At 31.9% G+C, this 14,886-nt stretch overlaps 1 protein-coding gene across 1 annotated transcript in view; it reads right to left on the minus strand.

Annotated features, from left to right (window-relative positions):
- Nucleotides 1-2,602: 2,602 nt before the first annotated feature.
- LOC149773603 (uncharacterized) overlaps nt 2,603-14,886 on the minus strand; it is a 29,019-nt gene continuing 16,735 nt past the window's right edge. Inside the window, exons 5-6 of the mRNA XM_089946303.1 lie at nt 11,114-11,244; nt 2,603-9,601 (exon numbers count right to left, since the gene is read on the minus strand). Coding sequence (XP_089802429.1) covers nt 9,135-9,601; nt 11,114-11,244 — 598 coding nt within the window. The 3' untranslated portion in view covers nt 2,603-9,134. The remainder of the gene's footprint in view (nt 9,602-11,113; nt 11,245-14,886) is intronic.

The following is a 14,886-nucleotide window of genomic DNA, read 5'->3' on the forward strand; positions in this document are numbered from 1 at the left end:
AGGTAAGAGAAGCAGACAGTTTAATAGATGATTACCAAGAAAGAATTCAAAGTTGAAAATTTCTAACTACTGGTTGTAGATTATTTATGCTGCAAGAAGGCAAGTTAATAGGTTATGAGAATGATGTTGATGTGGTCAATTCAAAATTGATCATATGAAATCATACATTCCCATATATAATAAACAGATAGAGAACATCAAGAAATGCATTAGCAATGAAACAAGCTATTATAAAAGCAAAATTGAAAGACCTGTTGCAAAACACTGAAAGCAAAAGCGCACAGTTAGACATCTAACCGATATAGAGAATAAGTTTAGAAAAACATATTAACATAAATCACAAAGTTAAAGCATGTTACTAAATGGCAAAAGGTTTAAAAATATTCAAAGAAAAAAGTGAACAAATGACACTGATTTTACAGCTATAGGTATCATAGCAACTCATACTTTAACCAATGCAAACTTTGCCAAAACTCAAACATTATTCCTGTAAGAAGTGCTGGATTATCCAGTACAGGTAACAAAAAGTCATTCGTAGACAAAATCTAATAATGAATTTAAAATACTCCCAACTAGTGTTTCAAGTCTTCCAAGAGGAATTAGCACTATGGTCAACAATCATAGGAAGTATTAAAAATGGTGATTTACAACATCAGCTCAGGATGTTTCCATTTTACCTGAAAATATCATTTTCCTTGTTTAAGCATTAGTTATTGTATTATTTGCAGCTATTGTTAATGATATAACCAATGCCTCTAAAGGATTAGAAACTAATTTACTTTTACATGAAAAAGTCAATCATAACAATTATAAATGGTTATTTCATGATCGATATATTAATTTGTTACATTTTTCGAGCCCATGACTTACACCAGCTTTGTCTTTTTATCTACATAGTTTTTCTCTATATGCATTGTCATTATCATCTGAACAGTTATCATTGACCAAGGACTGCCTACTTAAATTACATGTTATACAAAGCTGGTAATTATATTACTCTTTAGTCCCACTATATGATGACAATTTTAATTTGCAATTGTAACCAACAATGTTATTTGTTTCCTCACCATATCCCAAAGTAACAAATATTTCATCACCACCATTAGCACAATGCAGTCTGAAATATATTGCTGAAATTGAATCATATTGTTTTCATATGAATCATCTCCTCGTTCACAAAACATTTTTAAAACAACCTTTTACAGTATCTTGAACAGTTGAAACTGATTGTGTTCTATATGAAACTTGAGCACCCAAAATGCAATCAGATATTTAACTTAGACTGTTAGTTTGTTGCTATTTTGTTAAATGAATAAGCGTATCCTGTTGTTTCAACACTTGCCAAAATTTTATTAATTTTGTCAGGTGCCATTTTTCTCATGTTCAGCTGTTCCAGAACCATAATTATAATGGCATTTGCAAGCACATTAAATTATCTGGCATAGGTTTTCTAAAACCTTTATGTACATTTTTACATTTTCCAGAACCAATATCAATCATGTATTTATTTTTCCATTAATACATCTCCAGTCATGATCAGCAGGAATATTACACTTATTACAGATTATGTTAAAATGTTTTAAACCTCTACCATCATTTGGAATAAAAAACTTAAACATGTATATTGATTTTATTAATTGCATTATATTTCTTTCAGTTAAATGCCAATATGATATTCAACCTCAAGCTGTTGACATCCATACTGCCCAGTTTAATTATTCTTGCCAGAATTTCAAACGGCAATGTGATCTACTGTATATTCCTTAATTAATGCCCCCACTCTAACATCCGCCTCCTTGTTTAAGAACAGAAAATTTAAAAGATACAGTGTAAGACCTGTGCTTTTCAATACCTGTCTGCTTTAGATCCATAATTAAAACAAAATGCTGCAGTAGTCTCAGTTGATCTCACTGTTACAATGTACTTGTATATATCAATGTATAAATCACTAAAGTTACAGGCACAAGTTCAAAGACTTACCAGTCCTACTTCAGCCAGCCGCTGAGTGGGAAAATGCATTGCTCGTCTGATCATTTTAACTGTGCTGATATTTACACTGACTGAATTCAGTGGCAGAGAGACCCACAAATGTACATGTAGTCATTATAAGAGCATATCAAAAGAACAACTTTAGCTTTAATTATTGTGCTCTAATAAATGCCCCCCATTTGGAAAATGTAATGCCACCAGGGGCATTAATTAGGGAATATATGGTATATTTATTCATTGACTCATAACTGTCAAATTTTAAAGTTAAATTAACAAACTGTATAGTGGCAAGTACATCAACTAATTGTCTTCTATATAGTAGATTTGTATCTCTTTAAATATATGTGCTTTTGTTGTTGTAAGGTTTAACGCCATTTTGCAGCACACGATAGGCATCAGATGCAAGATCACCTCATTAATACACAGAAATCTCATTCATTACGAGATCTTGATCATATGATGATACAATCCCATATTTTGAGTTTGATTAAAACAGGATCATAAATATGGCAAAGTGGCAACAAGCAGTTGTTGTCAGAAGATGGATGCTAAGCCATACAATAAGTATTCAAGTGAGGTAAAATTGAAAGCAGCATAAAATATAAATCTGCAGTGAGTAAGAAAAGTTCTTTATTTTATTTAGAGATTCAATAAATGAATTAAGCATAAATAATAGCATATAAATGATTGTCATTGGGACAAAATGTTGTAAAAAGATCATATCAAAGGATATATACTCTAACATGTAATCAGTGCAACTGTATTCCCTGAATTCAAAATATATGCATGTCAAATAGATCATTTAAAATAAATGTGGATGAGCATTTGACCACAATAAACTTAAAATTTCCTGTCCGCCAAACAAAATATCAGGATTCATTATACACAATCTGACATATATTTTTACTCAAAGGTTTTCCTAGTGTTATACAAATGTTTAATGCAAGCATGATAAAATATAAAAGTATATACATACATTCTAAAGGTATGTCTATTCATGTTGGTGATTAATACTATTGCATTATACTAAACAGTCTATGTGACTATTACATGCTAACTTTATTTAAAAACTAAACAATAATAAAAATTTTTTACCCATGTTTCAATACTGCTTTTTAACAGTCCCATCTATTCATAACAATTAGTTTATTATTTAGAAAAATCTTTCTTGGAATAAAATTGATATAATTAAAAGTTTTAGACAAATGAAAATGAATTTAATATATGCCGAAATTAGCAGAGACATCATTTTCAGAGAAACTGCTCTTTTAAGTGTAAAAAATTGTTCTCTTTATTACTTCAAGTTCTGACACAAGAATAATGCATTAGTCACAGATAATACTTATAATGAGCAGTGTAATCAGGATGGTATGAGGACATTTCAAATCCAGGCTTTATAGACCTAAGAAGCAATCATATATATATATATATATATATATATATATATATATATATATATATATATATATATATATATATATATTCACACACATTAGAGCTGCTTTGAAAAGGTTAATTATACTGAATTTTCAAAAATAGTCCCAGTGTACTTGATAATTATGTAAGAAATTGATATCAATGACTCTTAAATTTGCACACAAAAATTCCTTTAAAGGGACTCTTTATATTTGCATACATAAAATTCCCATTAAGGAATTAGACTGATTGATAAAAATATCATAGGACTTCAAGATAAACCATTTCTTCTTTTTAACTAATGAGTGTTGAAGCCATTTCTGATAACAGATCCCATAAGCTCTTCTGATTTATAGCAAGAAGAGCTAAAAAGATATCAGCATTTACACATAATTGTATGAGCAGAACAGCAACTTCAAAGGATACAATAAAACCTTATGTATCATTGCTGGATTATCACAAAATGTTTGTAGTAAAGTTTTTACTTACATTCAAAGTAATAGGCGTTGAATCTTTCCTAAACGATCACCTCTGTGATCCAGCTTCCCAGTGGTGTACCAAGAAAACCTAATTCTGGGCTTCCCCTTCCAGTAAACAAATACTTGTTTGATGGGAATTCTGGGCCCCCAAGCAGTTGTGGAGTTGCCTGAGCAGTTGCACTACAGCTTCCTCTACCAACAGGCCACATACTTTAGTCCAGGTAATGTAATTGTTTTGCCCTTCAAATGTCTTACAAAATGCCCTAAATCTTTTGCCCCAAAAATGTCACTTTTAAGCTGGATTGAGGTCACCATATTACAGGCAAATTCTGTCATAAAATGATACACAGCCATGCAAAGTATTTGGCAGGTCTGCAGAAGAAGCCAGTTTATCGAGTTGATGCTTTTTAGGGAAGTATTAAAGAATCTCAATACTGCATATGTTTTTAAAAATGTTTAGAACACAATTTCATTTCTACAGATTACTGGTTTTATATGATATCATTTAGATGTGCATTTCTTTTACAATTAAAAAGGAGTATAATTATTTGAATATTTGTCATGTATTTCCTCAAGACATCTAGTCAATGAGACTAATTATAAATTAGAGGACTCATCTACATCCACCCAACAATATCACACATTAGAGGTATAATAACTGTCTTCTTTATTTCCCTTACACATTTTGATTACCAAGGTTAGGGATTTGACTCAATGTTAATAATTAATAAGTAAATTTGAAAATATAAAAAATTCATAGGTTCACAACTATGAACCATATATATATATATATATATATAACAACAAACTCATGCACATTTAGCACATGAATATATATTTCCTTGCCTTAATATGTACATTTCCACATGTCTTTCTATCTGTCTCATGTTTAGCTATCCATGCACATTTTGCTATGGCAGTGTGGATATATAAAGATACTATTCACTTCTACTACAAATAATCAAGTTTATGTTTGTCTTTTCATATTCCTTACAGTTTTGCTTCATCAAATTTTCAACCACACATATTTCTACCTGTGTATGCATTCATGTTAAAATAGATGAATCTATACTGAGTATGACAATGCATACATAAATACAAATATACATACAAACAAACACACATACTTGCATAAAAAAGACATACTATCAAACATATGCACACTTGCAAACATGTATGTACCTACAAATGACATATGTAATTAAAGACATATAAACATATTAATAAAGTGAAAGCTATCACTTAGGGAAGCCTCATGATATATAAACATGTACATGTAACAAAATAATGCAGACAAATTTATAAAAACTCACCTTATTATAGGCATAGTGGCAAATCAAGACAAATTAAAAGTTCACTTTGAAAAGCTTTTTCTATAGCTGCCATTTGGTATCAACATGTTCCCAAGTACAATTTATGTATACATGTGTGCATCTGGTAGAACACAAACTACTCATTAAAACTCCCATGCATTCAAATGTCTTTTGCATCCAAGGTAGTTTGGCTTAATGAAGTTCTATTATACCATACTAAAGACAAGATACGACATGAATGAATTATCAGAATAATCACAAAACAAAAGACCAAAAAGGACCTAGTATCATTCACTTGGTTGGAGATGCCCTCTAATAGAAGTGTAAACATTACATTGACAGGGTGATCACACATCGGGATTTTTCCATGAACTGAATATTTTATAGAATTTGTGAATCTGTACGAAAGTTTGTAAATTTTGCAGATTTTGTTATATCTGTGAAATTTATTTTAAATTATTAACTTTTCTTACACATTTAAAATCCTAACACAACTCACAACGACTGACCTATTGCTGATGGAAAATTATGTAGACATAATTTATGGCACAAGATAAGGAAGAAGTCTAAAAGTGCACTCACTGGTTTAAAAAAGTTGGAAATTCATGGCTCAATTTTTTTTTTGTAAATGTGTGGATTCATTGACGGAATTTGTGGATTTTCTGTCAAGTTCTTCTGGTTACTATATATTAGGTAACTTTTAATATTCTCCAATTCTCTTTCTATTTCTCTCTTTCTCTCTCAATGAACCACCAATTATGTTAACAGTGCTATGCAATTTAGAAAATAAGCTGGAGATTAGGAATAAAATGCACACAATGTGCAGTAACTTACAGTGACAATTTATTTATAATTTTACTTTTGAAGCATATGCACTCACAGCTCAGTAGTCTAAACTTATGTTCATCTTTAAAAAGCTCAAGTTGGTGAGTCAAATGAACAATGAAGTTTCTGTCAAGCCTGCCTTTCTGGAAGCTTGACAAAGTTATTACTTTGGCATTTGTGTGCATGTCCAGCTGTCCATATATTCATGCACACCTCAGATTTAAGGGGAATATTCAAATTCTTCATCTTAAGTTAAATGTTAAAGTTTCTCTGCTTTCTGCATAAAGATATTACATGCTCAAGAAAATTAATTTTTCCATGTTTCACTGAAAAAATGAATTCCTACCTTTACAAGGAAAATAACAACAATTCTTCTCATAGATCTAACTGGCTGCAGGTAAAAATAATCTTATATGTGATTGTCACTGAAATTTGTGTTTGCAAATTGCTGTGTCTGATGTATATAGACATTGTGTCCTAGTTGTAGGCCCCTTGCAGGCACTATCAAATGAAGGGATGGAAAAATTCATCATTTGGCAGCCCAGAACAATTTGAGAAAGTATTTTGTTTTGACTTGCCCAGAATTTTACAAATAATATGAAAGAAATTTCACATTTTTGAGTAAATTCACAAAATCCTTGATTCTTGGGGAAATAACATTTTGGAATTTTTCTATACCTGCAATAGCTATCAGATTCATAAGCAGAATGGGGTTCAAGTTTCACAATGGCACTTTTCTGTTTCGCTATTCAGATATGAACTTTACTTTACTTGCTCCAGTATTCAACTCAACTGTGAACATGTAACAGAACTAATGTGCATAGGGGGTTCAGATTGGAACAACATCTCACATGATGAACCATACATTCTTAATTGCTTCAATGGGATATTCTTTGCCCTTACAAACCTAAGGCTTCAGTGGGATAACTTTTGCCCTTACAATCCTGAGGCTTCAGTGGGATAACCTTTGCCCTTACAATCCTGAGGCAAAATGAAAAAGTATAGACTTGGCAAGGACATGCTTAAAAAAACATTTTAAAAATACTGTAAAATGTGGTAAATAAGCAGATATGCTTAGCTTGAAACTATTGCAGGTCATAGTATTGTGCATAATTTTTATATGTTCTTTTTGACTATGAAATGTACCATGAGACAAGCATTTGTAAACAAAATTCAATAGCATATTATATAAAGATGGTTGAATATAGAGAGTAAATGATATGGCATGAAAAAAAGACAGTAGGATATACTAAAATAATATATTTTCATCAGTACCAATTTCTGATGTTTCTTTTATAAAAGCAACATTTTTTTATCAATACTTAAATTCATGAATCCAGGAAGCAGTCTTGTTCAGCTCACAAACAACAACATTATTAGTTAGTAATCTTTTGCTTACATGAAACTACAAAATCCAGGAAAATGTATACCCGATGAAAAATGATGAGGGAGGGGCTGTTTGGGGTGATGGGAGTTATACAACTAATTCCATTTATGTAGTACTCACTAGGTATTATTGCATTACCATAACCTTTCCTGGCACCAGTCACCAGACCAATGAGATTTCCCTCCTCTAATTAGTAACTGAAGCAGCAGGGTTAGCAATCATAGTAAGAGTTTCATAAAAAAAAAAAACAATTAAAATGTTACACCTTTGGGTGGTGAGTCATACAGAGTCATTCATATACTACCTCACATGGAAAACTACACTAGCATTGGAAAGCTGCATCAATGAGTTTTCATTATATATTCTTTATAAAAACATAAAAATTAATATGCTGAAATGAAATAACTATCACCTTTGAAATTAAGTACTAATAGGCATTCCAGCAGCAGGCCATCAATTCCATTTAGTGGAAACACAAGCTCTGCAGGCTAAGAAGTGAGTGGTGACTGCTCCAGTACAAAACAAATGCAAACTTGATAAGTATGTGGTACAAGTGAGCTGGAGGCCTTTACAACCCACATGAGTGCTGGTGTAATTAATGGCCAACAAAATCGTGTCAGCTGGTGCAGTTACAGCAATCAATGTGTCTGGTTTGTATTGCTGGGATTTGCAAGACTTTCAAAACATCTGCGTTTTGAAATCAGCAACAATACTGACACTATCACTGTCTTGGGGCACTGTTTTTCATTAACCTCCACAGGAGTTGCAATCCTGGATCATGGACATCACATTCCATGTGTGCAAACAGGTTCTTAATGGCACATAATTACCACTTTTATGACCACATATACCCACGTGTTGAGAAATAGTGAATACTTAAGAGAAATAATATTATAACAGAAAAATGAACCAGAACAATAATTGGGTGGATAATAATTACCCAAACACTGGTTACCAAGAAAGGATATAAACTTATGCTACATATTCAAAAGCCTTGAATTCATTGAAAAGGAACACAGATAAATGATAAGTAAGGACTTGAGAGAAAATATAATAAACAATAAGACGGATACAACTGACATTAGATATGCCAGAAGACAATAACTGAGATGATAAAAATGAAGAGTATGCAAGACATGTTTTTTTTATTCAGGAGCTGCAATTGTCATATGTACTCACTTATAAGTCGAGTCTAACTGAAAACAATAAAAATCCTGATCTTATGTAGCATTATGCATCTGCAGATCAGGGTTTATTATGTTTGTTCTACTCCTAACAAACTGCACAGACCCAGATCTGCCAGTGCATTCAGTGATGGCAGATCTGGGTCTGTGCAGTTTGCAGTTGGACTCGACTTACAAGCCAGCATATATAGTACTAACTGGATGAGGGAATAAGCTCTTTGGACTGCTGACTAGTGCCTGGAAAAGATACAGCAGCACAATAATAGCAGGTAAATGACTGATATTAAAATAATGAATTGACATTAGATCCATTTATTCAAATGACTGCTAAATCAGCATCAGAATTACTGAATAACCATCAGGAGATTTTTTAAAATGGACTCATGTTATGTGAATAAAAAAAGATAATTCTTTTACGCACAAAATTTATGTGCAATTAATTTTGTTACAAAAATGTTGGAATGCCAGTAAGCAGTTACTCACTGTATATGCTTAACTTAAAGTACACACTTTTTAAAAATCCAGATTTTATATTATTTTCTTAATATAATGGATCAGGGTACTTTTCTCTTCCATCCAAAATCACTCTCCGTACACATGTAGCATACAGATCATTAATATTTCTCTCCCCTTCAAGAAATCTCCAGTACTTAATCCCTGGAAGTAAATTTAACTCTATTATTCTAACTCTATTTCTGGTAGTCCAGACTGGTATAATTCTATACTTTTTCTGGACATCATACAATGAGTCAATCAAAATTATCTCCTCAAAATAATGCATAACATCATCTCGGGTGAAGTTTGCAGTTACGTATATAAAAATATAACGACATCTGTCAAATACAGTTTCAAGTGCTCTCATTTCACTCATTGTACCAGAAAACTCTTCATAAATGATGGCTTTGACATCCACAACACCAATGTCATGTTGGATATGCCTCCGAAATTCTATTGCTGCCTCACGGTCATTATCACTGTGGATAATCAAGGCATCATATTCATATGGGGCTATAAATAGAAAAAATTCAAACGTAAGTATAAAAATTAAAGGACATGTGCCACATTGACTCAGAAAATGTATGCACAACTGTAAACAACTCGGATAAGCCTTGTGCTTTATTTTTTTGCAGATCAACATTTAAGGCATTTATTTTACTCATGATCTTTGCACTTAGCTGCAATGAGCCATACAAAAACAAATAGGATCAAAATGTTGACTTTAAGTAAAGACAATAATGTTTAAAGAAAAAGAAAACCATGTCTGCACTATTTGTTTTGCTTTCATTTTAATTCTAAGATGATGTCACATTTTTTTATATCAAATTTCATTATTTGATACTTTTTTCAGTTTGTATTTTCACCTGAAAATGAAGTGTTTGCATAATCATTCAATTTGTACTAATAAGTCATGGTGTCCTTCTCTTTTTATCCCGCCTTTAAGAAACGCTGATCCAGGAATCATCTACGAATAACATTATATTTTTTCATGTTAGACTCAACTGCTCGTATGTTGACTTCACACATAAAATTTCAGTCCACCTCTTACAATTGGAAGATATCCTATTTATGTCAGTTGATAATCATGGGATTATTTTCTAATAACAGAATTAATTTCTAATAACATAATGCCCAAAGTCAAGGTCACGGGTGGCAGTGTTGCGAGCTGACTTTTCAAAATTATCATCCAAGTGCTTGCTTGGAAACCAAGACAAGCCACCATATATACTAGCTTATAAGCTGAGTCTAACTGCAAACAACATAGATCCTGACAAGCCACAGCATAATGTTCCTGCAGATCAGGATGTATGTTGTTTGTTCTACTGATTACACCTAACAAACTACACAGACCCAGATCTGCCAGCGCATGATGCAACAGCAGATCTGGGTCTGTGCAATTTGCCTCATCTTATAAGCGAGTATATATGGTAAGTCACACACACACACACACACATCCATTTATTACACCACTAACTGAAGGAATCAACTGTGTTTACTTAATTAGTTCATTGTTCTCAGGTCCTCATTTGTATGGAATATGGTCTAAAAATACAACTGAGGACCTGTTATTCTAACTTGGGACCTACTTTGTATTCTTGTTACATTGTATTACATGTACTTGTTACAATGTCTGAATTCTAGACTGTAAGACTCTAAACACACATATATACATGCACACACACACACACGCACACTTACTCTCTCTCTGGGGATAGATATTGTATTGTTTCACCTGCATTGGTAAATACAAGTATAATTTTTATCATGGCAGGATAATCAGTTAAAGTTTTGTTTCATAGTAATGGAATGTTGTGTAATTTCCACATCAATCTGTAAATAAGTCTTCCAACTAAAATACAGTATTACTCCCACATGCCTACAGTTTTACAAATTTAAATACTTCTTGCAGGTATAACAAAGTGTCTCAATGCTATACTCTACATTGATTTCAATCTAAGAAAATTAGTTTCATCAATATGAATATTTCCAATTATAGCTTAAGTTTCTTTTCTGTATACTCACCATTGATATTAACATCATGTTGCAGATCCTCTATAGCTTGGTTCAGTGTTCTAACCAATGATTTTATTTGACTGTATACTTTATGATCAGCAAACCAGTCAGGCTGCAACCATTGTATTATCTTGCCATAACTGAAGAAGATATTTGTAGATATTTTTTGTCATGATCATAAATACAGTGCACCTTTAATTTTTATCTGAATACAAAATGCTATGCAGCTTCAATAAATATATAATCAAAACTTATTAAGTGACAACTTTTATATAGCAGCCAACTGTCTAGGGCAACCACTAACTTATAAGTCACCTTCAGTTTCCTGAGCTATCCGCATATAGTCACCACCTGCCAAACATGACCAATAACCTGGATGGTGATGTACGGTTTATATAGTAACCAGAGAATTTTATAGGAGTAATGTATACAGTCTCTTCACAAAAAAATAACACTTTACTATCAAAAGACATCACTCTGACTGGCTAAATATTATTTCAAGATTATTCAAACATTTTTTTTATTTTCTGATATCTCATGAATGTTTTAACATTAATGAATTTGCACAAGAGACCTATCTGTCACCCAGGTTGTACATAATACCTCAAATACTTTTTGATCTATTTTAAATTCATTTCTTCCTTCAGTCACTTACATGAAGAAAAAAAAAAAAACTTGACTTTGCCTTACTTATCAAAAGAATAAAACTGAATTTAAATTGCAGCAAATGTTGTTTGGGCCATAGTTTCCTGGAAATACACCACAGACTGTAAGAGTTTATGCAGAAAGATTGACATCCTTGCAGGATCCAAATGATAAACCACAAAAGGTTTGTGGCCAATGCTTTTAAAAGACCATATTCAAAGCATCTTGGTCTCTTTCAAATGACACAAAAACATACTCATCTTTCAGATGAAGACTTGAAAGTAATTGCAGTGATGTTTCCAGTGTGAGAAAACTTTGATGATAAAGATATGGCTAGATTTGCAAAGAGATCACCCTTTATTATGCAAATAGATACAAGACAAATAATAAATAAAAATGGTGTTTCCCATGAGTACCTTAACCCATACATTTTGCTGAAAATTAGTCTACGCTTGAATAAATGCTAAAAGAAATGGTAAATATAGTTTACATGACATCATCGATTATACTGGACTTTAATGAGTGCATAATGTATACAATTTTACATTAGTTACAAAGTCTCTCAAGTGTTAAAAACCATCCAACTTTTGAACACACTGACCATAATTGTACAAGTCATCAAGACAGAAAGTTTCATGAAGATAAAGCTTACAGCATTGAAGATATTGGGTTTAATCCACTCTGGTTCTGTAGTCAAACCTAATTTAAAGGATGCATAATATGACATAAGATGCATCTGTAGATAACCTTTGATTGGAATAGTAATAAAGATATTCAAATTTATTTAAGCAATGAAGTCACTAAATCTATAAAAAAACAAGTTACAATAGAATTTATTCTGCTCTGGTTTTTAGTACTTGTAAACAGGAGTTAATGTACATGTATCAAGTTTAATGGAAGTAGGGCTTCAATATGTCAAAGATACGAGGCAAGGTACATTTTGATTAAATGTTGATCAAGCATAAAAATAGGTTACCTACTTTTGGCATGGCTAAGTTGCTGTTTATAACATTCATCTACATGAAAATTGTACTGCCAAATGTAAAAAAGGTTTAAGATATGGAGAGTGTAATAAACTTCTGAAAAAAACTAAAGTTACTTAAGGACCAAAAATATGTAACAGTGACCTAATTTGGTACAATTAGTTACTTTTGCAAACATACATTTATGCTGCAATTTTGATAAATGGTGGTTAGATGCCATGGGTGTTATTAGCAGACATCTAAAAATACAGAAGTCATTCAAGCATCAAACATAGGTCACAGTGACCAACTTCTGAAGAGCACAGATGAAATAGGGTTCAAGTCATGGTGAAGGATGGAAATATGTGTACAAGTGACCTAGTTTTGGAACTTATTCTAGTTACTCATCTGGAGCTGAATTTACATGTACATACCAATTTTGATGGATGTAGTTTGAATTTGGGTTCAAAAAGTCACTCATGCATGTACATTTGTCACAATGCTTGACATACTTTTGGCATAGTTGAGTTCCTCTAGCTATGACACATTCACATATAAAGTTTTAAACATGTAGGTGAAACAGGATCCAAGATATAGAGGGTGTTACAAACAAACAATAATCTGGAAATACAAAAGTAAAAGCTTCATTTAATATGGACGAGTTTCCCTTGCTGAAATGTATGCCTTTACTTACTAGTTTTGTTCAGTGCAGGTGAAACCATGTCAAAATATGAAGGGTGTTACAAATGAAGGATATAAATAGCAAAAAAATCACTCAAGCGTGAAAAAAGATCTTACTCCCATGTGAAAATACTACTTGTTTCACAAGAACAAATTTACCCAGTATGAAACAACAAATATTTCTGTGCTTAGCAGAACTCAGATAACTGCATCTCATCAAGCAAAATTCATTCACAGAATGTTAAAAAAACTGAAGCAATTTTTGAAAAAGAAAATTACCAAATTTTTACAGTAATGCATGGTATAAAAACTGCATGAAAAATACCATACATCTGCCAAGAAGTTAGGTAATCAAAGAAGCATCAGAAAGGCAAAGGTGCAACTAAAAGTAGGGTCAATATATATATATAATTTGCAATCATTTAAATAATTGCTATTGAGTACAATACCACAATAAGAGCAAATATAAATGTAAAAATTGTATAAGTGTCATAATTCTTAAAGAAAGGGAGACAAACAGTTTAAAAAACCACTAAACTGGATTAATTTCTCTTAGGTGGTGTCAGAGTGGTACTAGTTACACTAAAGCATTATTGTTGAGTTACAAATTTAATTATCAAAGGTCACAAGTCTAGCTGTAATTATGGCAAATTGACAGTACCCTCAAAGGACCTGAACTCATGTGTAAGACAGTTTATATATAATACAGGATACAATACGTTGAATAGTTCTTGAGCCAACACTGGTATTACGGATACCTGTATCATCCATTAAATTATGATATAGTTGTATATAAGCTATTTGGGTTTATGAAAGTTATATTTTGAATTCTTCAATTCAGTGGCTGACTCGTACTATAGTCAAATATGTGTAGTACAATATATAGTAGGCTTTTCATTTATAAATCAACAACTATTTAGTCAAATATAACATGCATTTATTTGAATTCATGTCAACATGATTCTAGGGAGTACATTTGTATCGTGGATATATCATGAGTGCCTTAGCCGCTGACTGGATAAAACAATTTAAAAAGTATCTTTGTTGACCAAAGTATTTTGAAAGGGAAATATCATGTAAAATGTTTGGGAATCTATAATTGAATCAGATTTTGTTAATCTGGGGTATATAGAGAGACTATGTAATGAAAATACATGCACCACACATTCTACTCCTTAGTCAATGCCAGTACTATAATTAATGAGTCACTGAGAAAAAATAGTGATTTAATTATAATATTTGTACATTGGATTTAGCAGAGTGGAAAATCTTTAAACAGTCAGTACCTGTTGAATTATGTACATTTATTGAAGTGCTTAAATATTTAATTAATTCTACCGGATTATATGAAACTTTCAAGGACTTCAGTGATATTCTACTTTCATGGAATTACCTTGAAATAAAAACATTTGGATTTAGAACTGCGATTCTTCAGTAGTGCTAGCATGGTAACAAATAAACACATTAGAACCTTCATTCAGAATATTTTTGGAC

Source organism: Sinohyriopsis cumingii, unplaced genomic scaffold (genome assembly GCF_028554795.1).
Source record: "Sinohyriopsis cumingii isolate HCF-2022 unplaced genomic scaffold, ASM2855479v2 utg000624l, whole genome shotgun sequence".
NCBI lineage: Eukaryota > Metazoa > Mollusca > Bivalvia > Unionida > Unionidae > Sinohyriopsis > Sinohyriopsis cumingii.